Source organism: Mycteria americana, chromosome 22 (assembly GCF_035582795.1).
Source record: "Mycteria americana isolate JAX WOST 10 ecotype Jacksonville Zoo and Gardens chromosome 22, USCA_MyAme_1.0, whole genome shotgun sequence".
In the NCBI taxonomy this organism is placed as follows: Eukaryota; Metazoa; Chordata; class Aves; order Ciconiiformes; family Ciconiidae; genus Mycteria; species Mycteria americana.
Genome location: NC_134386.1, coordinates 4,430,210 through 4,457,803, shown reverse-complemented (window position 1 = coordinate 4,457,803; position 27,594 = coordinate 4,430,210). Strand labels below are relative to the sequence as shown.

Genomic DNA, 27,594 nt, shown 5'->3' with positions numbered 1-27,594 from the left:
ACACTTAGTTTTTCTTGTAACCTTGACACACAAATTGAATGCAAGGCCTCATTAATGCAACTGTACTCCTTGTTATTTTCAGTGGCAAGGGAAAGTTAATGCACACATGGAATCCGTTGGCACTCTGCCCACTGTGTTTTATTGACCTGTGGGCAAAGATAAGTGATACGGGCAGGAGCATGCTAAAGGCATGCTTGCTCTACAGCTTCCGCATTGCTAGAGTGGATTAATTGCAGGTCCATCTATGCTGGCATGTAGCGTGCCACCCTGGAACAGAGGAATCCATTTCAAATGGACCTTAATGGAAAATGAAGTAATGTTCTCAGATCGTGGCATTGTCTGAAGCTGTGCTTATCCTTCTCCAGTTTTGGAAACTGGCTCATTCTTTGTGCCTAAAAATAGAACAAGTTGAGAAGGGAAGGAACAGAGTCACAAGACAAATGGGTAACTATGTCCCTTGAGTCACATATACCAAATAATACTGCTCAAGGCGCACATTTTAGTTGAGGTTTGCAACCCTGTCCACAGTGATGTGAATTCTAGTGTCGTGTTTGAGGGCACGAAGCTTCCACCTCTACAAATAGTATATTGAAACTTCCACGTGGCACTAAGTTATGCTCTGACCTGTTCTACCACTTACCGCTAATAGGGCTGCACGTTGTCCTTTCACATTCTCCATTCTCTCCGGATGCTGCCCCATCCCCTTGTGGCATCATGACATCCCTGTTCCTTACTTCTGAGGGCTGTCCTCTTTCTCTTGTCCCAGCAGAGGCTGAGTTCCTACAAAAACAGCTGCGTAGCACTTAATCAGGGAAGGACCAGGACCAGAGCTACTTAAATGCTTGTTAATTACAGAAAATGTTAAAAACAGGAAGGCATAAAGATATGTCTGCTCCTGTCTGTGTGTAGGTGTAAACAAAACTGCCCAGTCAGTTTTCATTCTGTCACTTTCTACCTGACTCTTAGTTGACTATGATCATCTCTACTCTCCCAAACAAGTTATTTACCAATAGCTTCTTCACAAGTGGAATTACATTTGTGTTTCTGTAAATCAGGCGGAAATGCTAGCTGCACTATCTTACGCAGTGTTGTGTTTTCCTTTTGGTTTTTCCTTGTGCAGGAAGAAGCAGAGATCCAGGCAGAGTTGGAACGGCTAGAGAGGGTTAGAAATCTACATATCAGGGAATTGAAAAGGATACACAATGAAGATAATTCACAGTAAGTACCTGGGATTCAGGGACAAGAACGTATAACCATTTTTTATTTGTCCCCTTCATAATGGGAAACGCTTAATCTTTTTTACATTGGCATGGTGATATAACTTGAAGTTCATGTAAGACAAAGGCTTCCAAGTGCATCAAGGTACCATTATGTAGTCTTTCATCAATGCAAAGTGATCAAATAGTATCAAACCTGTCAGTTGTTAACACAGCTTTAATATTTTTCTGCCTTAATATAAAAATGTTGTTTCTAAGCTGTGTAGTAGCTGTAACTTATTGTGCAGTAAATTGCATTATTTCTGCCAGTGTTCTTAAACTGTCTTTCTCACCAGATTTAAAGACCATCCAACGCTAAATGATAGATATTTGTTGCTACATCTTCTGGGTAGAGGCGGCTTCAGTGAAGTATATAAGGTAAATTTGAAGTGGCAATCAGTGGTGTAATCTGAATCTGCAATGAAATATTGCAGTAAGCAGAATTTTTACACTTGTTTTCTCAGTGATGTGTGTGGTTGTGGAGGGAAGAAGGGAGGACAAAGCACATGTTGCATCTGGCTTGCATTAGACAGCAGGCTTGAGATTTTTAGGTTCTGCCCTTGTTCTCAGATGTCAGATTTCCTGCAAATGTATGTTTCAAGAAAACGTTGCACCACGTATGCAAGTTTTGTCAGGACAGAGAAGCAAACCACTTGTTTCTTCAAGTGCTACACGCAAATACCTTAAGTAGCAAAGTTTTATTGAGTATGGCATAGCAAGTCTGAACGTCACTGTAAATAAGAGAAAATAGCTCCAACAATAAGAGCAAAGCCTTTATGTCCTGGGGGTAGAAGGCTTTTTTCTTGTGTCTTCATTTTATGCTCTGAAGTAGCAGCCTCTGTGTGTGTGTGTAGTCTTGGGACTTCCTTGGAACTGAGGATTACTTGTGTGTCAGCACTCTTGCATGGCCAAGACCTGTGATACTTTGGTGCTTGCTATTTGACTGTTATGCTTAGAGCCTTTTCAGTTCTAAATATTCCCCATCTGTACCCAGTAGTTCTTAATTCCTGTTGAATTTGGCTAGAATGAAAATAACTATGCCAATGCAAATATTGGAAACTTCATGGTGATTTATTATTTTGATGCAGTACAACAACAGATATCTAAACCAGTGGGGCTAGACTGCTCAGGTAGTGAAAAAAGAGTGTGATCTGCGTGTAAGTACTCTGAATTGCTCTTTGGAGGCTTTGCTGACTAGGTAGAAAACCTTGCCTCCGCAGATGAAAGCAAGAAGGTGTGAATGCTTCATACCTGACCACGCTTAAGAGTTGTAACTATGTTATTGAAACAAAGAAATGCTTAGCCCTTCTTCTCCAGGGTCTTGGCCAATCTATTAAGCATTAGGAGTTCAGTATACAACTTTTGAGATGGACACGGTTTATCCTTGTCTGCTTACAATAGGATTTTGCCCCATCCTATAAATTATTAGCTGTTGCTGCTCTCAGACAAGGTAAAAGATTTCTGCGTTTCTCCAAGAGCACGATTCCAGTGGTCCGTTCTTTAAAGACTGCCTAAATAGCAAGAAACTGGAGGGAAAAAACACAGCACAAGATTTACACGGTTCTGCCATTGAATTCTCCACCTTCTAAATAAGCTGAAACATTTTGTTCCAAGATGGAGAGCTGAGCTACCAGTGTGAAACAAAGTATTAAAAATCCTCTGTATGTTTTGGGGGTTTTTAACTGAGTGTAGAAAATGAATTAGGTGGCTTTGGGGAATAATGGCAGGGTCTTTCCCAGTGTGACTAACTGACTATATTTTGGTAATTTGGCCTTTCTGATCCCATTGTAGCCCTGATGGTAAAATGTCAGAATAAATGCAGCATTAGTTAGATCCCGTAGGGAAGGTCAGATCAAAGCGCAGAATATTCAATTGTTTTCAGAGCTGCTTGGTTTCATTAGTGAAACTAATTACATCAAAATGTGGGTTTGCTCTTCACTCAGTATGTCATAATGCTGATTTCCTGGGTGGGGATATTGGTTTGTTAGAGTTTGTCTGCTTCTGCAGTATTAACTTGAAGTTGTGATTCCTACTGATTTTCAGCTCTTCTCTCTGCAGGCATTTGATTTAACAGAACAGAGATACGTAGCTGTGAAAATACACCAGTTAAATAAAAACTGGAGAGATGAGAAGAAAGAAAACTATCACAAGTAAGTAAGGCTGTAAAGCAGCCATGTTTCTAAACTCCTCCTGTATTTGATTATCCAGTGCCTGTGAACAGCCTGCCATTTTTTTCATGTGTTTTGCCACATTTCAAAAGCCACTCTCTGTCCCAGTAGCTACTTGCAAAAGTTATGGTCAGGTTAGAAATGTTTTAAACCTGTGCGTGCACACACACAGTTTTATATAAGCACTACGGCACAAGGTTTTAAAGCACCAGTAGTGCTCTATGAAGAAAGCATTAAAGTGGCTTCTCTCTGAAATGTCTGAGCTCTGCTCTTGTGGGAAATAGTTGTTCATGCCCATCTTCCAGGTGCACACCTGCATTATGCTTCCTGAAAGCCTTCCCCTTCCCTTTGTTTCCTAGAATACTTAATCCTTTCACAAATGATTAGGACTATACGTATGTCATGGCCTAGAAGGGAGGTACAGGAAGCCTTTTGGTGTTGGTAACATTTGCTCCCTAATGCCATGGATTAGATAAGCTCCGCAGAATGGCAGCCAAGCCTTCTCGACAGAGCTTCAAAAATAAAGCTGTGATCTTAATTCCCCAACAAGTCACTGATCTTAATTCCCCAACAAGTCACTGGGACAAACTAAGCTGAATTTAAAGCCTGGAAGTTGGGCTGTTGAGCATCATGGAAGTTTTCTAGAACTTGCTGACTTTTGTATTCAGCTATCTTGGATCCCTTAACGATTTATTATGAGGTTATTCTATTTTGGCAAGCAGTACCATTAATCAAGATTAGTTATTTTGTAGTATTGCCAGCGTTTGAGATGCACTTAGATGATTTTGTGGTTCTCAACAACTGTTCTGTGCAGTTCCTTGTTTGCTTGCCTTTTCTTAAAGCTGTCTGAATAACGTGCATGGGTTTGATTGAAGTTGGACTGCTGTGTGGTACATCTGGGTTCGCTATCTGCAGAACTTAGAATTAAATCACTTGTATGACTAATGCTCAGACTTTCCTATTTTCAGACATGCGTGTAGGGAGTACAGAATTCACAAAGAACTGGATCATCCTCGAATAGTTAAGCTATATGACTACTTTTCACTGGATACTGACTCGTAAGTTATGTTGCTGTGTCCTTTGACTTGCTTTGACCCATTCACTACAGACAAAGTATTTGGTCTCTTAAAACTTTCCAGGACAGTCCAGAGAATGTCCACACCAATGTTACAGACTGTACTGCAGAGATATGAAACTGAGGCAGTTTCAACATACATTGGTTTTCTAGAGATGGTAGCTCACAAAGCAGTATGCCGTATTATGTCAGATGTGGTGCTTTACTAGTAAATCGTACTCCTTGTTGGCCTGGGCAAATGCCCCAGCTGATAACAGCTTTCCACTTCTGGATCTAGCACTTAATGGGGGATCTCAGACACTTGTACTATTGAGCATTGAGGACTGTGCTCCTGGTAGCTTATTTTTAGAAAGGGATTAATAGGCTGGAGGACTCTTAATATATTGACCAAATAGGTGAGTCTTACAGACAAGCAATAACAAAGTGTTCTGGTTTCTGTCAGGTGCCTTAATTACAACAACTACTGTTTTGCCTTCAGGTTTTGTACAGTGTTAGAATACTGTGAGGGAAATGATCTGGACTTCTACCTGAAACAGCACAAGTTAATGTCGGAGAAAGAGGCGCGATCCATTATCATGCAGATTGTGAATGCTTTAAAATACTTAAACGAAATCAAACCTCCCATCATACACTATGACCTTAAACCAGGTATGCTGTGCTGCTAGCTGACGTGCTTAAGGATGCTAACTAGAGGTAATGGGTTATAAGTAACATGGGGAAGTTTGCTTTGGTCAGACAGCAAAAAGGAGACAGGGCTGTCTGGGAACGCTAACTTGCAACAAGAGAAAAACTAAAATGCATAGAACATGCTGTGAAAAGGGTGTTGTCTCCCAGAATTGCAACATAAAACAAGGAAGTACCATTCCAGAAAAAGTAGCCTCTGTGTTCAGAATGAGCCCTTGAACCACCAAGTGTCTGTGTTTGGTTTCTTAATGTCCTGCTTGTATTCTGCTGTTGAGAGCTTCTGTTACTGCTTCATAAAGGTTCCCGTAACTACGCGTGTGTTTCACATTCCCATTCTTCTGGTTTATTATTTCTGTAATCATCTGCCTGAAAATTTGGTAGCAGAAGCTAACTTGGAAGTGTTTGTTCTTTCATATCGCGTGGCAGCTCACAAAGCTGAGGACATACAGTCAAACTGTGTTTGCTCAGGTCTGCCTTTGAATTCGGTAACATCTGCCATGTAGAAGGTCCTCTCCAAATGTTGTTGCAGATTTCCCTTTACCATTGGGCAGAGTCACGAGGGGAAAAATGGAATTGCTCTTTTTTGGGGTGATGCATATTGGCTACATAGCTTTTTTCCCAGTCCAGTAAAATTCAGCCACCTCTTTGGGCAGTTATCCCTGGCTTGTCTCCCTATACTGGTGGCACTTCATCAGCATTGTGTAACTGGTATGTGATGTGGTTTATTGCATCAGCATGAGGAATCTGTACAGGAGGTGGTGCTGTTGCACTAGTTCTAGTGACCCTGTTTCTTCCCCCAGCTGCAGACTGTTCTCATGTTGTCTGAGCACGCTGCAGAGCTCTGCCTACAGTTGTCTAAAGCTGTGATTCATCCACTGCCATCGCGCACGATTCTGCTGCTTTATTGTAGGCTTTGAGAAAAACAGTGACGATCTGACTTCTTGATCCTTGATGGATTTGTAAAAGACACTTGCCTAAGCAGTAATTGTCCTTTTTGAGCTTAGAAAGCCACTGGGGAGCACTGCCAGGAAGGAGAGAGATTCTGGCTTGTTGAGAGGCCAGGGCAAGTCAGGACTTCTGGGCAGAATGAGTCATAAGTGTGCATGTGTACTTCTTTCCTTAATCCTCCTTTTTGACCTGCCCTTCCAACGGGACCTTTGGGAGGGGTCAAAACAGCATGGGCATCAAGCTTGTTTGGCTAATAGGGCTCAGAATCTGGAAGCTCCAAGTAATGTTGGGTCACTGGGTCATTCAAGGATGGGCAGATCAGTTCTAGCACTTGGTTGGAGCTGAGTTGTCTCTGGAGCTCAGGATATTGAGTGTTAAAACATCTACCCCAGGCTGCTGCAGCTCACTGTGTAGGTTCCTTGTCCTCTTGTGCAGAATGCCAGAGTTCAATGCGATTTTATTCTTGTTTTTTTTCCTGCTAGATGTGTATCCTAAAGGGCTGTTTCCTTCCTCTGTCTAGGTAACATTCTTCTAGTCAATGGTACTGCATGTGGAGAGATAAAAATCACAGATTTTGGACTTTCCAAAATCATGGATGATGACAGCTACAACTCTGTTGATGGCATGGAACTGACATCGCAGGGGGCTGGTACTTACTGGTAAGCGTCACCTGGGGTACTTGCAAGTTACAGATCGAGAACAGTTTATAAACGTCTTTGGATCTGTATCAGCTCTGTATGTGCTGCCATTGTCTATGACAGCTTGAGACACTGGAGGTTTGAGACCCTGGAAACTGCTTTTGTTGTCACACAAGCTCCTTTTGAGGCTAGTAGCTTTTTACTTTTCCATAGGTTAGTGTTTATACATTTGAAAACCATCTCTTATCCAAAGGGCCTGGTGAGATAGTGAGCTCTGGAGTGGAGCTTGGCTGCTGTTTCACAGTCCATAATGGCACTGTCTGACAGTTTAAGCAAGGAGGAGGAGAATACCATGCCTGTTTGGAAATTCAGGTACATCAGGGAGATAGAAAGAGTATTATACTGAAATGAGGAGGTGCAAATCCATAGTTAGCTCTTACAAAAGATGTAAATCTCACAGTGCTGCCTATAGCCAGACCTTCACTTTCAAGTGTCACATGAAAGATGTTTTCAGCAATACTTTATCCTCAGTGCCAAGTGTTGTCACTGCATCACCTGTGGCTGAGAGCAAGACCTATGGTGAGTGCCGCTGAATGTGATTCTTAGATATTGCCCAAGCTGCGGACTGTCGCTATGGTCAACAGTTGTACAGAAACATTTGTTAAGGCGTTCTGTATTGTACAGTTTTGTTCTGTTCCTAAAAATGAAACTAGCTGTAGTTTGAGTGAGGCTGAGTGTCTCTAACTAGGACATGGCATCTGGGGTAGTATTTCTAGAAATATGTATTTTGGCTGTGTGTTTCTGTTGTGGAATTGTTGGTCAAGCCCTTTTAACAACAAATACCAGTTCTGAAGATAAAAGAAAATGGGATTATTTTATGTGCTCTGGTGAAAAGAAACCGACTGTGCTGACTAGCTCAGACCACGAGTATCTGGAGAGTCCTTGGCGTCACTGTTCCCAGAAGGGGTATGCATTGGTGATCTTTGCCCAAAGATGCACAGGAATGAAATTGGGTCCCTTGAGTCCCAAGCCAATATCTGATCACAGAAGCTTGTTCCTTCTATTCTAAAGAAAATGAAAGTGTTTAGAGATGCTGCTCATAACCTGTTGTCACTTCCTTCTGATCAGGTATTTGCCACCAGAATGTTTTGTGGTTGGGAAAGAACCTCCAAAGATTTCAAATAAAGTTGATGTCTGGTCAGTGGGAGTCATCTTCTACCAGTGTCTCTATGGCAGAAAGGTAAGAAGGCATTCAACTCCTTTCTTAGTGGTGATTCCCAAACCTTTTGGGAGGCAGCCCTGGCTTCTGCTTCCTTCTCCCCAGGCTTAGAAGGTGCTCCTGCCTTGTCTCCTTGCCATCAGTTCCAAGGCAGAGTCCATGCTAATGAAGTGGGGAGAATTTACTAGGTGGTGTTCTGCTCTACATGGCACTTCCTTCAGAAGCAATGTTCTGCAGAACATCTCTTTTTCCACTGGGCATGTTCCCACTGAGGCTGTTATGGGCAGGACAAGTGTATCGTTCAGGGCCAGACACCTGAGGTTCTTGGTCTGGCATTGTTTTGTGATGCTTTCAATGCACGAAGTCTTTGTCAAGCCTGATACTGCTTGATGGCTGCAAGTGTTTTAGGAAAAAAAAGTAAGTACAAAGACCCACCCTAGAAGTTTTTAGGATGGCTTTTGGAAGGGAATAGTCTGGATCAGGAAAAGATTGTCCTGAGAAAAGGTAATTTGTTTTATGACAACAGAAGAAATAGGTTGGAGCAGGAAAAGGATTCCATCAACTCTTGTTTCCATGAGTCGTTGGTAACCAGGTGTTGTGAAAGCCTAGGCTGACAAACACACTGTGTTGCTTAGTGTTGTCAGTCAGCCAAAGGGTGGAACCAGCCCAGCAAAGATTGAAGTGGGTGAATCTCCTGTCAGCTTAGATAGATGAAGGCCCTCTTGCACATGCTGAAGCTCACCTACAAGGCCTGGAAGCAGGTGGAGATCCCTCCTGAGCTGGAGACACCCCAGACACATTCCAGCTTGGTCCCTTTTGTTCAGTTTAAGCACGGGAGCAATGTGTCCTGCTCATCTGGCTGGAATCTGCACCACCTCCACAGCATTCATGGGCTTCTTGCCTGGAAAAATGCTGATGTCAAGTGATGATAAACAGTAGTGTTACGGGATTTTTAAGGCCGGTCACCAAACTGTCTTCCATTTTTTTTTTGTAGCCCTTTGGTCACAACCAGTCACAACAAGATATTCTACAGGAGAACACAATTCTGAAAGCTACCGAGGTGCAGTTCCCTCCAAAGCCAGTAGTCACACCAGAAGCAAAGGTAAATCTTCCGCAGCGAGTGTGATCGCACTGTGTATGTCAGTCAGCAATCAGCCCTGGCAGTTCCGTGCTCTTGGTTTCCCCAAAACCAGCAGCAGTTCTGTGTTGAATGCTTGCCTCCGGCAGAGTGGTCAGTGGCTTTGCGTCGTTGTAGTTGTCAGGCTGAGGGTGGAACAGAGTGCAGTGTGTGCCTCTGCCTGTGCTTTCTCCTGATAAAAGATGAGCTGCTTGTGTAGGAGCTGGGCTGTCTCTGTGGTCACTGGGGAAGGAATTTCAGTGCCGGGGTTGTCAGATTGGCCCCGCTCCCAAAGAAAGCTTCCTGTTTCTGTCCGTCTACTAATTCTTGTTTTGCCTTTGGGGTATCTGCAGGCATTTATCAGACGTTGTTTGGCCTACCGAAAGGAGGATCGGATAGATGTCCAGCAGCTGGCCTGTGACCCATACTTGCTGCCTCACATCCGCAAATCTGTATCCACAAGCAGCCCAGCTGGAGCTGCAATTGCATCCACCTCTGGATCATCCAATAACAGCTCTTCAAACTGAGACAGAGTAATAGGCCAAAAACTGCTTGAGAAACCGGCAAAAAGACTTTCAGAAACAGTTTTGGAATAGAGGAATCCGCAAGGGTCTCAAGAAACCTGTACCAGGTGCTTTTTTTTCTCTTGCTTTTTTCCATCCATAGAGCATGACAACATCAACTCTCATCAAGAAAACCTTCGGCATCTAGGCCAAGCCATGTGGATAGGAGATGGCTTGAGGTTTATCCAGTAAATGGCCACAAAAGGGTGGCTGCTCTGAGCAAGGAGGGGAAACTCAAGAAAATACAAAAAGACATGGTTCCATGTACTGTGAACTTCTGAACATGCAGCCTTGGGGAATCCAGGACGCCGTGTGTGCTTCATATGAAGAATGTGGACTTTGGAAAAAGACTGGGCTAGTCCAGTGTTGATATTTAAACATTGTTCTTTTTCTTTTAATAAAGTTTAGGTAACATCTCCTGAAAAGCTCGAAGCACCAAGGTTCAGCTGGGGATGGTATATGACTCTTTGCCCTTTGGAGGGGAAAAAAGTTGATCCTGCCTGTTCATGGCACTAGAGTTAGTGTTTTACCCCTAATTAATTTCAGTTTTTTAAAAATAACAATTTTTTGGAAGAAAACAGTTTTCTGGTCTCAAAGTGAAACCCATATTAGCAGGTTCATGGCTGTGTCCATTCTGCGGATGGTGCAGCTTTCTGCTCCCTTGGGGTGGCCTCCTATGAATAATTCACCTTCTCAGGAGGGCGGTGAAGCCTATAGGAGAACAGGCCTGTGTAGATCTCCTGTGATCAGAGTGGATCACAGCTCAGACTGCCACAAGGTTTTCAGCTGCTGCTTCATAGCTCTCACAACGGTTGCACCTTTTTAATTTATTTGAAGTGCTGTTCTTTTTGAAAACACACCCTGACATGTTCACGACGTGCTCTCTGCTCTCGTGAGCGTGATATCTGTTGACTCTTGAAAAGGCAGGCAGCGAACGGGAAAGAATCGGAGCCACAGCTCAGTTGATCACAGGTGTGATCTGTGCTCACGCAGTACTGTACGTATCTTGTTCATGTTATAAAAATCTGAAGCTGAAGACTTGTCTGCTCTTCTCGGTTAGGTGACTTGGCAGCAAAGCTTCCTCTCTCCCTTAACGCTTTCCTTTTAAAACTTGCTGACTTTTGTAACTTGCTGCCATCACTGCATCCGATTTCAAATGAGAGGGAATGAGATAATGTTCTTGAAGGGAGCAAACACCCTAATTATTATTTTTGTCTCCCTTCTGTAATCTGCCTGGAGGGGTCTTAAGCCTTCAGCTGGAGCCTGCCTGCTGTGAAATGCAAGCCTCTTATCCCCACTCTGTCCCTTTTTCCCCCCACATTGAAGGAAAACTGAAGACACACACAAAAAGCACAGCACTTGAACATGTGGCAGCCAGGTTGGAGGGCTCCTAACATGTGGCAGGAGTTCATAGCCAGAAATATTTAAAGATGCAGTGTTCAAGAGCAAGGTTTGTCTCAGGAGGGAGCTGAGCGGTGCACTACTGCAATTCAGGGTGGTGTTTAAAAAAACAAATTGCCCTGTGCACACTTCCTAACCCAATCCCCAGACCACCGTGCTGTGGACTATCCTCTGTGCGGCACCTCCAGGATTGTACCCACAGCTCTGGCAGCGCGTGGGCTGTTTGGGGCGCTCGGTACCCAAATGGCGTTCTCGGGGCAAGCAATGTTCTCTGTCACGCACTTTCAGAGAGAACTACCGCTTGTCTGCCTTATTGTAAGCCATCGTCTGCAAATATTATGCTTAAACCTGATCAGGAACTTTTAGTTAACTGAAAAATGGAGGAGTCTGTTGAAATTAAGCAATGGATCTGGGAAGTGGAAAACTCTGCCGCTTTGATTTTTATTACTATTTTTGTAGTGACTCTTGGGCTTGTAATTGGATGTATTCACTTGCAGCTGCATTAAGGTGGTCTCTAAACTGTAGTGCTTTAAACAAAGAAAAGAAATACTGCATCTTTAAATCCTCAGCCATAATTTCTTACCCCTTTCCATCCCTGCTGCTCTATTCTAGAAGTTAACTGTTTAGCAAGCAGTGCTTCGACATGTCTATTCAGCCTCTGTCAGGCAAAATCAGGGTTGATGCTTCATCCTGTGTGCCGAAACTGATGATTTGGTGTCTGTCCACATCACGGAGAATTCTAAAAGGGTTTTTTCTGTCGCGGTCCTGTTGTTTCTTGGACATACAGTGTGTGCTATCTCTGTGGGTGTGATTAGTTTTGTGTCAGATGCATTTATTCCTGCCGTGCGACACCCATCCAGGGGCCTGGGGACAGCGTTGGCCTTTCCCGGGGCTGACAGCAGTGAAGAACCCTGGTAGAATTCTGGCTGTGACACCTTCCTTGTTAATATGGGTTTCACTTCCAATAACAGACCCTATTGCCACACTGTTCATTTACTTAAAGAAAAGTGTATGAAGAATTTGTAACTTAAACCAGGCCAGACTGTTTTGGCTCTGCCCAACAGATGAGACATGGATATTAAAATAAGTTTTAAGAAACTGATTTGCTTGGCTTTTACTGGTTTGCTCCTTGTAGCATTGGCATGAGCTCTCTTACAGTGGCTGTGGGGAGCTGACGCGCGACAAGATGAGCAAGGATGGAGGAAGGTTGCATTCAGCAGCTCAGAGCAGTGAGATCTCTGCATCGGGAGGGGGAATCGCTCCCTGCGCAGGCTATTGCTGAAAATTACCGAGTCTTGTGTAGTTGTTGGCATTGATCTTGTGCTGGAATATCGAGACAGACATCTGAGGTGGGTTTGTCCCTCATTTCCAGTAGAGTAGCAGCTGCCTTAAGAAGCTATTATGTTCAGGACACAAAAGCCACCTTTTTTATGTCTGTTGATGAAAATTGGTGTTGAACTCCCCTGCCCTGGCTGGTTGTGCCGCTGCCCACTGGCCGCTCCCCAGCCCATGGGCGCCCGAGGCTCCGGTCTCAGTCACCCAGAATAACCGCATTGAGCAGTGACGAGAAACTCGGCTCCTTTAGTTTCTTACGGCTGAGTCTTGTCAGCTTTAAAAAAATAGACAATAGAAAATGAAAAAGAACCTTGGCAGCTGAAGACGTCGAGTCTGCTTATATCTGGACTAATAACTGGGGAGCACCAGTTCACACGCCCAGCTCTTCTGCTGGCGTCTCCCATCCTCTGTGCGGGGCATCCCCAGGCATCCCCGCCACGAAGCGGGGCGGTACCTGCCCACCAGAGCCCGGTTCCTCCGGAGGAAGAGTGCTGGGGATGAGGGTTTCTCTGCAAACCTGACGTCACCCTCGCTCCACTTGAAGTTAAAGTCAGCTTTCGGCAGAGCGCGAGTGAAACCAAACACCGAGAGCAGCTCGGCTCCCTCCCCGCTGCTGCAATTGATTATTTTTTGGCCCCCTGTGCCAGTTTTGATGATGCGACACAGATTTGGGCGGGGGGAGGCGGCGGCAGCGTTTCAGCAGCAAATGCACGAGCATCCTGCGGTGGCGGTCAGGCCTCCGGGCCAGGTACCCACCACGCGCGCGTCGCGTGCCCGGGAGCAGGGACGTATGCGGGATTACGCGCTCAGCTCAATGCCAGCAGGAATGAGACTTACTGAGGGGCTGCCTCGCTGGATGCTTCGCCTCCTACGTTAGCGGTTAGGAGTCACGCTATGAAATGAGCTTCCTTCTGCCAAATGGGCCAGTCCCAGTTTATTTTGTGACCTGGCAAACCCTCGACGCGAGGTCTGCTACCGCTGCCAGTGTCTCCCTGGGATTTGCTGCCGGAGGATGTTATTTTCTGGGTGCTACGTGAGCCTGGCTCAAGCAGCCTTGACTTAAACCTTCTCGCTCCCAGCGCGGAGGAGGAGAAGAGATTTGCAGCCCACGGAAGCAGGACGCGGCGCAGCCCTGACTCCCACCCGCCCCAGAGGTGCCTTTTCTACCGAACGCCGATGAATCTTTGCACCGAGACCCTGAACTTCCACCGCCACACATGGCTGCGCCCAGGGCCTCTGCTTCGTCCCGGCCCCGGCATTGCCCTCGGGGGCAGCCGGGTGCCCCGTGGCCATCGCCCCGGGCGGGGGCGAGAGGCCAAGCAAACGCAGAGCCGCGCGGCCTCCCCTCACCACGTTCACACCCAGGAACAGGCGCCTTGGCCACAAGGACGCTATTGTCTGTGCTGGGCGGGGGAGCGGGAGCCGGGACCGGGGCTGAGACACACTCTCATTTCATGCATTAACTGCGCGGGGGCGCGAAGGATGGGAAAAGCCGCCGGCGCGTGCTGTCTGGTGAGGAGCCGTGCGCTGCTGCCAGCGCCGTGCGCTCCTCCATGCTCCTCTTCGCTCCCAGCCCTCATCTTGCCGTGGGATGGGTTGCCGCAGCCTTTCTTCTCCCTCCATCCTTCTGCTGCAGCTCGTTCTTCTGCTCCGTTGCTCCTCGTTTCCAAACGCTGGCTGGCTGCTGGGTCAGCGCAGCGGAGGCTCGGTGCTTCGAGCTGATCCAGTAAAGCCTAAAAATAGAGGTTAGCCATCACATGCCCCACCGGTGTGGGATGAGCCTCACTAGCCCGCCGGCAGCCCTGGCCTGGAGCTGCTCTTCCATCTGCTGTCACTTGGGCTGCAGGGACGGGGCAGAGGGGTGCAATGGTCCAGCTGGAGCTGAAAGGGCAGGGGTGCTGTGGGGAGCAGCAGGGTGAGGATGGGGAGACTCGGCCTCGCATGCAGGCCAGATCTCCCATACCTGCTTGAGCAGCCACGGGGAATGCAGGCGGCAGGTTTATAAGGTGCTTGGCTCTGGTTTGCATTCGTAGGAAGAAAAAAAAGAACCAGAGCTCAGCTCAGCCCTGTCCTCTCTTGACCGAAGCCGGCGGCTGCGTGGGAGACACGAGCACGCGCTGGCCGGGGTCTGCGGGATGCAGGCTGCCGTGTCTGCAACCTCCTCGCTCTTGGCCTGGCTCAGCTTTGCATCGAGATCAGGGCTCAAAACCTGCTTTGTTCAGCATTGGCTCATCCTGGCTCTTGCTAATCCTGAAAATCCACCGCCTCGCACCCAAACCCAGGACACCGGCCGGGACTGATGCCAAAACCCCACCAGGCTAAAGGGACCGAAAGGAGATGGCGAGGGACGGAGGTGTCCGTGGCTACGAGGTAAGGCAGCGGTGGAGGTGGAAACAAAGCATCTAGGGCCGACTACGTGGCCGCTGGACCACGCTGTTCCTGCTGGAAAGGGCCACGGGACAGGGTGGGAGCTCCGCTCCCCGGTCCCATCCCCGCTTCCGGTGGGAGGAAGATGCCGTTCGGGATGTGCTGTCCTCCGCCGCTCTCCAGCTGCCTTCCCTCCCCGCTCTGCGACCTGGGTCTGCTAACTTGCTCTTGAGTCATGCGGAGAAAGTGTTTTTCTAAAAGGCGAATTTCTTGCAAATGGCTGGAATTCCTCTCTGCCCCTTTCCAGGAGCCCTGGGGAGGAAGGAGAGGCAGCGGGCTCGGAGGGCAGTGCTGCTCCCCGGGCAGCCCCCAGCCTCGTCTCGCCCCCGCGGCGGAAGGGCAGGGATCTCGGCGCTGGCCCTCCCAGGGCTGGAGCGCCCTGAAATTCCTCGTGGCAGCTTTGAGCGAGCACATCTGGTTTTAATAAATTATTTGCAGCTTGAACTTGCCTGACTTTTAAGGGCTGCAGAAGAGAGAGCAGTAAAGAGCCCCGAGAGCAGCAGCACAGGGCACCCACAAAGGGACCCCCTTTGAGTGCTGGGAGCCCGCAGGGTTGGGGAGGGGGGTCTGGGGCTGACCGAGACCCCGGAGGGACCCCAGCAACTGGCAAAGCGCCATCCGCTCCTTGCAAGAGCCGAGGAGATGATCGGTTTGGAGGCAGGGAAACGGCCCTTCTTTTTGGCCGGGATCCCTCTACCCGCAGCTGGGTGTCGAGCAAAGCTAGGGCTGATCTTAAATATTGTGTTTCTGCTCTCAGGCAAGGAGCACGGGGAGCAAACTGCAGGGCAGGCGAGGCACCCTGTCCCTGACCCTCCCCTGCTCGGCGGAGCCCCGGCCACCAGCACTGAGACCCCCTCCCAGCGCTGAACCCGTCGGCGCTTGGGAAAACCAAACCCCTGGGAGCATCAGCATCACCGGGCACCCGATGGCCACCAACACGCCTGGGGCCGTGGAGGAGCTGAGCCCCCGCACGGCATCCCCAGGCCCAGCCTCGGAGGGAAGGGTGTAAATGCAAATGCGCTTTGGGGACGAGTCCCCTGCCGTACCCCGGTGCAGGCCGCCCACCGTGCCGAGGGATGCGTCAAGCCCCACGTCCCGGCAAAGGGCCTGCCGACCACCCCTCGCCGCCTGCGATGCGGAGCCCGGCAGCGGGCTTTGGGGGGAAGCCCTCTCCATCGCTGGGGCTGGGGCTGCCCTGGCCGTCCCCCGCCTGTCTCCGACGGGCGGAGAGCAACGTGGCCTTCCCCTGCTGCCGCTGCCGGCGCGGGGGAGAGAGGAGCCAGCAGACGCCGAGACGGCCTCTTCCCTCAGCAGTGACCTCAGCGCGGCAGCGCCTGCCAGGTGGGTGTTGATCTTGGCCCGGCCGGTCCCCTTCGGGGGCCAGGATGAGGCCGAGGCGGCGTGGACGGAGGGCTGAGCTCGCAGCGGAGCCTGGCAGGTGCTGCCAGTCCCCGGTGTGCGGGCGGTCCCTGGCTGCGATTGCCGCAGCGAGGCGAAGTCCGTGACACCGGCAGGCCCTCAACAGCCACTGCCTGCAGGCAGGGCTTTGCTCTCCAGCACCGCTTTCCTGGAGCCTCTCAGTCCTGCAGAGAGTCACGGGAGGTGGGGACACCCCTGGCAGAGCACGACCGAGCAGGACGTGCAACCTGCCTGCTCAGTACAGTACCCCCGTGTCCTCCCCGCGCTCTAAAACAGGCTCTCTGGACCTGCCAGTCCTCAGAGGTGGCCGATGGGTTGGTGCAGATCCTTCCTGCAGAGCATCTGCCCTCGAGCCTGGTGCGACGGATGCTGCTCTTGTGGTCCGCAGGTCCCCAAATCCTGTCCTCCAACACCTCTGGCAGGAGCAAATACCAAACGTGCCCCGTATCAGCCCCAAACTCAGTAACTCACAGGGTGCCTTGCTGCCATCGAGCACCCCAGCTTCAAATCTGGGTTTTTCTTTCCCATCCCGACTGGCTGGGTCCCACGGCTCGTTAGCAACATTTATTTTCCAACCTGTGGGAAGCTGAGCATCCCTGATCGACCCATTTTCTGCCAGTGGTCCCCACCACGGCAGACCTGCAGCCAAAGGTGGGTGAGTGGCACAGATCCATCTCCGGAAATATTTTCTAAATCCTTCTGCGGGGTGACTTTCACTTGAGCTGGTGCAGTTTCACCCTGTCCCACTGCAGCCCCTCCGCTGTGACCATCCCCGTACGGTATGGTGCTTTGGCCAAAAACCAGCATTTATTTTTCCAACTAGGAGACAGACACAGATGCTCCAACTGTGGGAATCGGCCGCAGACGCTGAATGTCCCAAAGCGCTGGGTAAGCCCGGGACGAGCCCATCGCTCCCATCCCTCGCCTGGTGCAAGGAGCTCTCCCGAGAGCGTGGCCGGCAGCGCAGTCGGCCGTCCCCAGCACGTGGCTGCGTCCCCTCGTCTGGCAGCAACTCGTTAGGGCCAGAGAGGTCAGACAGCTTGGAAACCTCCCAGGGGAAGGGAAAAATGCATTTCCTCCCAGTCTGCTTTGACGAGTAGCAACTTGACTGGTACTAAACCAGATTAGGAGGAGAGTAGGTGAGGAGCTGTTGGCCCAAACTGGAGGAATTAATTGCTAGGAAGTGCTAATTATCTTCTGATCACACACAGCGTAGGGGCCTCCAAGACATGGGATGAACCAGGCCAGGAGGCGGCGATGCTCCATGGAATCCAAAGCCTTTTGGCTCTGCCGTGTCCCGCCCTTTGGATGGGATTCGCCTCCGGAGAAAGGGACGTCAGGTTTGTCCGAGATGGCTGGAGGGTCCCACTCGTGGGACTTCACGGCTCCATCACGTCCAGCCGCTGGCACCTCGGTGGGTGGTATCCCCCAGGAGTGGTCTTCAAGGTTCAGGGAGGCTGGGCAATTCCCTCCTCTCCCCCGGGCTGTCGCACTCGCTCCCCGTGGGCAGCCCCCGGCACGCATCCAGCCATGGAGGGCGAGGGAGACTGTTCTCCCAGCGCTGCCTCAATTAAAAAAATAATCCCTGGCTTAAAAAAACCCAACAGCCCAGATGCTGATGTGCTTAATTGGCCCCCCCGGAGGGTTTGCATCCCCAAAGCCCGTCCTGGCACTGGCCTGCAGGTCCTTCCTGCCTTGCTGGGAAACAACGGATTCATTTATTTTTGCAAGAATGGCCAAACAACACGTGGCTGGCTTACATGCACCCCCCCCACATCGTGCTGTCTTGGGGCCAGATCCTGCTCCCCGCTCAAGGGAGCACTGCCATCGTCTTGCCCTGATTAGAAGCATCGTCTCGCCTGAATTTTGCATGGCAGAGCTGTGTGTCGAGGTCTGACTTGCCTCCCCCTGCGCTGCTCAAATCCCTGGAGAGCTCAAGGAGGAGGTGAGGCTCCCACGTCCTCGGGGATGCTCACATGGGATGGGCACTGCAGGCATCACCCTTTCTGCACCAGTGCAACCAAATCTTTGCACCATGCCGCGTTGCCACGCCGTGGGCAATGCCAAGAGAGAAGTTGGACCCTTTCAGCCATCAGGGAAGGGATGAGTTTGCTGCTTATCAGATGGGTCTGAGCACAACCCTTGAGTGCGGGGGCACACAGCGGGCACCAGCCTGCGCCAGTCCCCCAGGGCTTCCCAGCAAAATCCTGAGCAAAAAAAGCTCGACGTACCCAACCTGGGTGCCACCGCACTTCCCGATATTCCCACCTCCCCTCTCAAAGCTTTCCTGATTGCTCCAGAAATGAGAACTGGCTCTCAGGGCAGGCCAGGCAGGGCGATGCCCCCATGAGCCAGCACCTACCTGCTCAGTGGGAACTTTCTCCTCCCAGCTTTCAGGGATTTGGGGCTTTTATTTGATTCAAGCAAATTGCGATGCTGAATCCCCTCCACGTGCCTCGTCTGACCTGTTACCTCCAGCCAGACCTCCAGGAGGAGGTGAGCAGCTGCCCTGTTTTGGTGGTGATGGTTTTTAAGGTGCAAATGGCTTTTAGTGCTGAAGAAAACCTCCCCGAGCAGGAATCTGCAGTGCCCGCGTGGCTCCGGTGGCAGTGGGCCTCCTCGCACAGGAACGCGCAGCCTGATGGATGTTCGAAGCCGGGAAAACGCTGATTTCCAGCGTTTTCCACATACACTGCCTTCTTTGCGTGGCTTTTGGGGGGCTGGGCAGCCCTGCCTAGAGGGGAGGTGTAAAAAAAAAACCAGTTTAAAAAATATTTGGAAGTTTTTAAAAGCCTTTTATATTCAGCTCTTGGATATGGGCTATATCCACATTGGATACTGTGTGATGCTCTCTGCCCCATGCTCCTTGGCAGAGTACCGGGAAGCCGGAGCACTGCACCCCCACGGCTGGAGGGACGAGGCTGCTCCCTGGGCAGGGTGGGCGGAAGGTGCAATGAGCTGTGTTCGACCTCAGCGTCCCCCATCCACAGGCGACACAGGAGCTGCCCAGCTCTGTGCTGCGGGGAAGGATGGCTGGAGGATTCAGCTGGGCTGGCTCGGCAATACTGTCCTTGGGATGAAACAACCCCTCCAAACACCCAGAGGGGCAACTCAAAACACGCGGCGGCAGCTGGCAGCAGCCCTCGGCTCCTCTCGCCGGCAGCGGACTCCCACGCTGAGCTCCTGGGCAGGGGAAGGCGCTCGCTCGCAGCGCAGCGAGACCCGACGTGGGGCTGGCGGCACCGCGGGCATCTCCCCCGCGCCCTCGGCCTCGCTCCGGGGGCGTGGGGGCCGCCCGGGGTGCGGGGGGATGCTGCGTGGCCCCTGTGCGGGGGGAGCCGGCCCCCCCCCCGGGGCTTTACAGGGATGCTCTGGCCAGGCTGTGCAGCGCTCCTGCCATCCCCCTGCTTCACCCCCAAACCCCAACATCGCCCCCGAACCCCACCTTCGCCCCCAAAGCCCCCGCTCCCCACCAGCGCCGCCGAGCCCCGGCGCTCTGCGGCAGCACCGGGAGCCCTCCCCGGGCCCGGGGCGCGGCCGCCCCCTCGGCGGAGCCCCCGGCCGGCCCCGGCCCCAGCCCCCGCCTCCCCGCTCCCCCCGCCGCTTTTTTGGGCTGGGCCCACCGGCGAGGGCAGCGCGGCTCCCGCTGACGCAGTGTCTGAGGCCGGCGCACACGCTTCGGGTTTTTTTTATTTATTTTTTTTAACTTTTCCCCCCCTTCTCCTCTCCCTCTCTCTTTTCGGTGTCCCTCCTCCTCCTCCTCCTCCTCCTCCTCCTCCGTCTCCCTCCCTCCCCTCCGCCGTCCCCGGCGAGGGAGCAGCGAGGCCCGGAGCGGAGCGGGGCAGCGCCGGGCATGGGGCGCGGCTCGGCGGGACCGCGGCCCCTCCGCGCCCCCCTCTGCTGCCTCCTCGGCCTCCAGCTGGTGCTCGGCGCTGCGCACCCAGGTGGGACCCCTTCCTCCGGCACCCCCCTTCCCCTTCCTCTGGCACCCCCCTTTCCGTCCTCCGACCCCCCCCCCCCCCCCCTTTTCCGTGGTTTAATCATGATCGGGGGTGGGGGGCGAGGGATGGAACCAGCGCGGGGGGAGCCCCCGGCCGGGCCCGGCCCCCCCAGCCCGGTTCGGCGGGGCGCTGCCCGGGGAGGGGGCGGCGGGACCCCGGCGGCGGGGAGGGCGGGGGCCGCTTCGCTCCGGCGCGGTTCGCAGCGCTCCGCTTGCTTTCTTCCCGGGATGTTTTATTTGTTTTTATCGCGCTTTGGTTTACTTCATCCTCCTTCGGTCGCGTTCGTTCCGCCGCGTTTTTGGGTTTTGGTTTGGTTTTTGGTTTTGGTTTTTTTTTTTTTCTCCTCCAGTTTCGCCGCGTCGTGTTTTCTCCCCGTTCCGCCGCGTTTTCGCTCGCTTTTATTATTTTTAGTTCAACTCCCCGCGCCGTGCGGCCACGCAGCGTCTGCCGAGCCCGGCGGAAACGCTTCCGCGGCGGCGGGGGGGCCCAGGGCGGCTCCGGGCGGGCGGCGGGGGTCGGGGCCGGCCCCACGGCCCCGCTCCGGCCTTTTGTCTGCCCGGGGAGGGCACTTCGCGGAGGGGGAGGTGGGAAGAGCCCGAAGTGTTTTGTTGGAGGTTTCCTCCCTCTCCCATCCTGCCTCCCCCCCCCCGGCGTGTTAATCCTATAGAAAAGTGCCCCGCGGGATCGGGGCCCGAGTGGGTATTTGCAGATTTCCTTTTTTTTTTTTTTCCCGTAACTTCTCACAATAAAGTCAGCGGGTTGTATTTTTTTTTTTTTTTCTTTTTAAACCTTCTGAAGACACCATGTGCCAGGCGCCTGAGGCTCCTCGGGACGGCCCCTGGAATTGCCATTTGAGATACTTTTTACCCCAGGACAGGCTAGCACAGAAGCGAGGAGCTGCTTTTGTTGCTTCTTTGGATTAATTTGGCCCCACTGAGAAAACTTAAAAAAAAGAAAAAAGACCGAAATTGGCTACTTTTGCCTGAACAATAACAACCGTAAACCCTTAGCCTATTTTATTAGAGTACGTTTAGCAAATCCAAAGCAGATTTGGAAACAGCAGCCTGGGAGGGCACCGTTCCCTTCCTCGCCCCTTGCCCCCCGCTCTCCCCTCTCCCCCCCAGCCCAGCAGCCCCCCGGGCTGAGCGTGGCAAGGGGCTGAGCGTGGCAAGGGGCAGACCCGGGGTTGCCGTCGCTTTGTGGTGCGATGCCAGTGATGCTGGGAGACGGTCCTGTGCCAGGCGAGGGATCCAGCCCGGGAGCGGAGGCGCTCGGCCGGGAGAAACTGCTTGTCCAAGAGATGGAGGAAGGAGGAGGCGATGGGGAAGGAGACCCCCGTGCAGGAGAGCAGTGTCAGGGTTTGCTGCTGGTTGGAGACATCTCAGCTGAACCCCCGGCATTCCGCAGCTGAATTCCCGTTAAACCTCCCCATAATTTCCTTGAGGGCCATGAATTTCTCCTTTTGTGGGTTTTAAGGGGGTTACTTGATTTCAGCAGGGCTTAGCTACCTGTAAGGACCGATTCTGGCTGTTCCACCCTGAAAAACATTGGTGGGATCCAGGTCTGGCGAGTCCCCCTTGCCCGCGCGAGCCCGAGGACAGAGGCACCTCTGTCCCGGCGGTTCGTGGCGGTGCGGCGAGGCAGGAGCGTGGTGGCAGCCGACCCCGTGCCGGGGCAGGGCAAGGAACAAGGCGGCTTTGAGCTGCCTCTAGCCCGCCGTGCCGTGCTGCTCCCACCGAGCATCCCGCCGGCGAGTGGGTGCAAACACCCTCAATTCTTCCCCCCCACCCCATCCCCACTTCGCTGCTGCTCTCCCCAGCATCGCCCCCGGCTCAGACCCGGCCCACAAAGCGGGCAGGGGATGGCACCGAAGGAGATGCCACATCCAAGGTCCCCCAGCTCCAGGCTGGCTTTGCAGCTCGGAAGGGATCCTCGCTGCGATTTTGGGATCAGGGTGGGTTAGTCCCAAGCGTCCCTTGAGCGAGTCCTCTTTGCAAGGACGCTGTCGGTGGGGGCCTCGAGGGCTGGCCTGGCAGACAGCGTTGCTTTCCCTGGGGAGCCGACGCTTCCTCAAGGGGTTCGTGCCAAGTCCTCGCCCCCAGAACAGCCGGGAAGCTGGAGCGTGGCTTTTGGCAGGAGGTTAGTGGCTCCTCAGTGGGATATCGCTGCCGGCTGCACCATCTCTGCAGCATCGCTTGGGCACCTTCGCGCCTGTCTTGGGGAAACTGAGGCAGCAGCTCCCATCCCGCTGTGGCTGCAGGCAGGGTGGGGTCCCCGTGTCGGTGTGGGGACATGGCCTTGCCGGTGCTTTGGATCAGCTTCTCCACCCGTCTGGTGCCCTGTGCGGGACCAAGCGGGGCTGCCGTGTCGGCTTTGTGACAAGGGGAGGGGGCAAAAGAGACCCAGGGAAGAATTTACAGCCTGTAAAACAAACAGAGCAGCCTTTGCATGAAGCTCCCTCCCCGCTTTCCTCTTTGCAATGGAAATAGCTTGTTGCGCAGCAAATGCAGCTCCAAGAAATTATAACTCGATCTTCTTTGGATTATTTGGGAGCAGGAAAGGGGAACGGAGGTGTCGGTTTTGCTGCTAAAAGCACAGCGGCTCCGTGCCTGGCAGGGCGCAGGGGACAGCCGGGGACCTCGCTGCCCCGGCACGCTTGCAGCTTCAGCAGCCAGCCAGGCGGGACGGGGACGAGGCGGCGGGGAGAGGGATGGCTGCTTGCGCAAGAATTACAAGAATGAAAAGCAAAAGAGATTTAGCCTTCGGTGCAAAACTATTCCCTTCCCCCAAAGCCACCCAGAGCGGTACGGTGGCCCCAGGAGGTTTCCAACGTGAAGGTGCTGCCCTGGGACACCTTGCCGGCACACGAGAAGGCGTTTTCAGGCGTGAGGTCCTGCTGATGGTTAAAGCCACGTTGCAGGTTTCTCTCCTTGGCTTTATTTCTGGCTGGGTTTCGCACCTTTCCCTGCGGGGCAGAGGCACGCTCCTGCCGTCCCTCTTCCTTAAATATGCTCCAGGGAAACTTTTTGCCCCGAAATCAAAGCAAATGGCTGCTGAGGTGGTATATTGCTGTCTTTTCCAGCTAATTGTCTTTTCCAGCTGATAAATCTGTAGCGGGAGACTCTGGCTCCGGTACCTTGGTGGGTGCTCGGAGAAGGGCAGCGAAGGGCCGTTGCCTGTGTCGGCAGCTCTGCCGGAGGTCCCGGCGCTGCTCGCCCGTGCATCGCACCCCGCTCGGCTCCATTGCGTGCGGCCGATTCTCGGGTGGGAGCGGGAGCACGTGCGGCGGCTGCCCTCGCAGCCCGTCCCACCCCAGTGATTTCCTCAAAGTTTTTTTTTTCTTGAGCAATTTGTAAAATTTTCTTCTTCACGTGCGGCCGAGGAGCAGGATTTTAATTAATTTGAACTGTGCTGAGACCGCAGAGCATCGACATTTTTCTCATTCTTAAGATTGCTTGGAGCCCAAAAGAGACCCACACGGATGCTCTTTTTCTTAAAGGACCCATCTTTAATTAATTAAGGATTAGAAAATGATTAGTGGATTGACTTGCAAATTCTTGGGAGTATTCTTTAGCCCTGGAGTGAAGGTTTGGCTGTTTGCAGGGGGCACAGGGTGTTTTTCAAGCGTGATGCTCCCTTCATCCCCATCCTGGCGAGAGCTCAGTCGGGCACTGCACCTCGTGCTGTCACACCAGGGATGTAAATGGATTTTCGGTGTAAAACAGCGCGTTTCCAGGATGGTGCTGAGACCAGGAACGGGGAGATCGAGCCCTTTCCTCCGCCTGAATCCAGACACTGTGACTTTGGGCTCTGCGGGGAACAGCCTCATTTACCCCCGTCTTGCCCTTGAGTGCTGGGCATGAGGCAAGCAAAGAGCACCCGGTGAGAAAAGCTTCATGTTAAACATAATTTTAGTTAAAAAAAAAAAGAAACTGTGGGACACCAGGGGCCTGATCCTTGCTGTGCAGATGTGCTTGGTCTTGGTGAAAAAGGGGGATCCCCGGTCCTGACCCACTGATGGTGCCTCTCGGGGTGTTAATATCAGGAACAGTGCTGGAGAAACAAGGGAGGAAAAATCTCTGGGTCTTTTTTTTTTTTACTTCTTTTTTGGGGGAGTTTCTTTAGTAGCATTGAAAAATTTGGTAGTTTTCAGCCAACTCTGCTGGAACCGCATCTATGGGGACACGTGTCGGGGCTGTCCCGCACGTCACATCACGCCCCTGGACGTGGCTGCGAATTTGCCGGCCGGGGGGATCTGCGGTGTTGGTGGGCGATGCTTCAGGGCGAGCAAATTGGGGGTGGTCAGAAGAGCCGGCGCCAGAGCAGTCCCCCCGGGACATGGCCGAGGCTGCCGCTGCCAGGATTTTGTGGCTGGGTGAGAAGACGTATGTGGGACGGGACATTCGCGGGGAGCCCAGCCACTGCGTCCCGGGGGGATCGTCTGGCTGGCGGCAGCCGGGGGAGCCCTGTCCTCTGCCACTCCCCGCTGTCCTCTCCGCGGGTCCATGGCGCTCCTCCGTCCCCGGCTGGAGCCCGTTAGATGGATGGTGCTGCCTTCCTCTCCCTGCATTCCCTGGGAGTTGGCAAACCTGGGATTTCCACCTCTGGATGTGTGCAGCCGCTCCAGGGCTGGAGCCTGGAGAGGGTCTGGGGGAAATCAGGAAAATTTACATCCTTCCACCCTTTGCTGGGTACCGGAGGGCGGGTGCTGGGGCTCCTGGCTCCCTTGTCCCCGCCACGGCTGTGGGCGAGTCACTTGAGCTGCCCACGGGCAAGCATCCCCCGTGGAAAACATTTATTTCTCTGCATCCCGGGCAGGGTGCAGGGAGAATGGACTTTTTAATGTCTGCAGAGAGGCTGAAATGTGGTATGTGGACCCCATCCAAAATCTTTGCAAAGCAGCAGAGTAAGCAGGGTGGTAGGTAGCCTCCATGGTCACGGCCAAGTAAGGAGCTTGTCACACAGTTCCCACCTTATAAACAGCGGCTTCTCTCCGCGCTGCTGGGTGAGCCAAGAGGAGTTTCTCGGCTCCAAGTGCAGGTCTTGGTGCTTCACACCCCCAGCCAAGCCATCGGGAGCTTCGCTTTCTTCCCTGTAACAAGAGCTCTGCTCCTTATTCCCTGAGGTTTATTTTTAAAAAACAAACCTAATACAACAACCACCCTCTTTCATTCTGGAGCTTGACTTGGAGCACCCAGAGCTGCTTCTGGCTGAGTCTGGCCCCAGCTGAGCCCTGGGGATGGGCTGGACCGGGATGAGCCTGCGGGACGTCGGGCAGCATCGCTGTTTTGGTGCAAACCTCTAATTTAGGAGTGTTGGAGGTGGGGGGGTTGGTGTCTGCCTCGGTTCTCAAGCAGATGGGAGCAGTCCTGGTTGCCCCCTTCTGAGCCAGAAGCTCACGGCATGCTCTGGAGGCTGCTGATACTTTCTGCCTTTCGTTCCCTTTTATTTTTTTTTTTTAAATCTGAAGTTCCTCTTTAAGGGGTTGCGTAGAGTTTATCGATGCCCAAAAGCAGCTCGGGGACGAGGTAGAGCAGCAGTGCCCTCCCTGCGGGCTGGGGCTGCTCTCGTACCCCGAGGTCGATGGCAGCAGGGGTGCTCCAGCTCTGCTGTTGGGAGCTCCCATGGGTACGGCTGCTGCTGTTCTTATCACCGCTTCCCTTTCCCTGGCCTCAGAGGGACACGCAGGCTCCTTCCTCGAGCCAACATTTGCTGGATGCTCAATGGCCATGCTTTTGCTCTTCTGCATGCCGAGACCTTGGGGATGGCATCAACCACGCGTGGAGTGACTGCTGGAGGTGCGGATGGCAGCGGTGGTAGCGCTGGGCTTTGCTGGGAACGCCTTTCCAGGAAGGGGGTTTTGCTCCACAGGAGTATTTCGTCCAATCATACCAAATTTAAGATGGAGCTAGGGGCTTTTCTGTGCCCCTGCAGCATCCATCAGCAGAGCCAGCTCAGCACAGCGCTGGGGTGCAGCCCTGGGGTTCTGCACTCCCAAACGTCACGGGAGGCTGAATTTTCGGGCTGGGTCTCTCCCCATCCCAGCAGTTCCTTGCCCTCCTGCAGGGCTGTGCAAGCTGAGCCCGGTGGAGGCTTGCTCTGTCAGGTGAAACCCTCGGTTCGACGAGCAACGCTTTTTGGTTCTTTTTCTATTGTTTTTTATTCCAGGGGGTTTTGCTTCTCGGTTGCTGATCTTTGCCCTGAGCTTGGTGCATCCCCACCTTGTTTATTGTGAAGGAGCTGCCACTTCCTGCAGCTTTTCTTTCATTCTCTTTCCATTTTGGGGTTTTGGAGCCGCTGCTCGTCCTTGGGCAGCAATAATGGGCTGAAAAGCTGGCGGTTTGGGGCTGCTGTGCCCTGTTTTCTAGTGGGTGAGAGCACATGGAACCAGGAGGTTCAGGCTGAAAGGAGGAGATTTCTTCATGCAGCGTGCGAGTGAAGGGTGCGTTTCTTGCTGCAGGATGTTACGGGTAAAAGTTTTGCATGGGCTCCCAAATCCGAATGAAGGTGTTCATTAGCAGGCTTGCTTTCCTCACGCGGGGGTCTGCAGCCCCCGAGGAGCTCCTGGGTCTCAGAGCCCCGATGGAGCCCACTTTGCTGCCGTGGCTGGGGCACCACGCTGCGCTTGGAGGCTTTGCTGCCTTTGCCAGGTGGTTTGGAGCAAACCACATCCGTGGCCGCGTCTGAGGTGCAGAAACCTTTGAGGAGGGGATCATCCTCAGTGCTCTGTGTATGATCAGCCTCCTGCACGAGGGGCTCGGAGCCGGGTTTTTTGAGACACCCCAAATAAAGGGTGATCCCGAGCGAGAGCACTGGGCAGGGAGCACCTTCGCCAGGGCGGCTGCAGGACGGGGCTGAGCCCCGATGCAGCCCCAGAGCTGCGTGAAGGGCTCTGCCGTCAAATGGGTGCCGCGATGAGCCTCGCAGAGGAGCCAAGGGGGTGGCAGGGGATGCGGGCACAGAGCCGGAGCAGCACTGCCATGTTGGGGCCAGCGTTCGCTTTCGGCTGCGGTCGGATGAAATTGTGGCGAGAGCCCTGGAGCTGCTCCAGCCCGGGATAACTGGGACTGGGGTCCAGCCGTAGCTTCAGTCCTCTCTTAAATTTGCTCCCTGCGTTTGTTGCTGGTGATGGGAGGGTGACAAGTGCAATGGAGCAGCGGTGCTCTGGGTGTCCTGGCGTGGGTGGCTGGGCTGGGTCGTGCCCAGGGGCAGGATGGTGCTGAGGATGCCCATCCACGCCGTGCCGTAGTGCTTTCTATGTCTACTGGCACCGATGGCCACCTCTGTCCCCTGGAGCCTCCCCATCCTCTCTCATCCGGTGCTGCCCACGTTCCCCAAAATTG

The 27,594-nt window shown here is 52.8% G+C and overlaps 2 protein-coding genes across 11 annotated transcripts in view; both read left to right on the top strand.

Moving 5' to 3' along the window:
• Positions 1-12,171, top strand: part of TLK2 (tousled like kinase 2) — a 46,066-nt gene extending 33,895 nt beyond the window's left edge. For all 9 annotated transcript variants that reach the window (XM_075523282.1, XM_075523284.1, XM_075523281.1 and 6 more), the window contains 9 exons: positions 1,121-1,218; positions 1,553-1,634; positions 3,315-3,406; positions 4,393-4,482; positions 4,978-5,147; positions 6,652-6,790; positions 7,898-8,009; positions 8,983-9,090; positions 9,459-12,171. In XM_075523282.1, coding sequence (XP_075379397.1) covers positions 1,121-1,218; positions 1,553-1,634; positions 3,315-3,406; positions 4,393-4,482; positions 4,978-5,147; positions 6,652-6,790; positions 7,898-8,009; positions 8,983-9,090; positions 9,459-9,632 — 1,065 coding nt within the window. In that variant the 3' untranslated portion in view covers positions 9,633-12,171. The remainder of the gene's footprint in view (positions 1-1,120; positions 1,219-1,552; positions 1,635-3,314; positions 3,407-4,392; positions 4,483-4,977; positions 5,148-6,651; positions 6,791-7,897; positions 8,010-8,982; positions 9,091-9,458) is intronic.
• A 7,839-nt stretch (positions 12,172-20,010) lies between these two features.
• The window catches only part of MRC2 (mannose receptor C-type 2), a 29,741-nt gene continuing 22,157 nt past the window's right edge, over positions 20,011-27,594 (top strand). The window contains exon 1 of one of the 2 annotated variants that reach the window (XM_075522838.1): positions 20,011-20,194. In XM_075522838.1, the coding sequence (XP_075378953.1) occupies positions 20,104-20,194 (91 nt within the window). In that variant the 5' untranslated portion in view covers positions 20,011-20,103. The remainder of the gene's footprint in view (positions 20,195-27,594) is intronic. The other variant, XM_075522837.1, reaches the window with a different exon arrangement.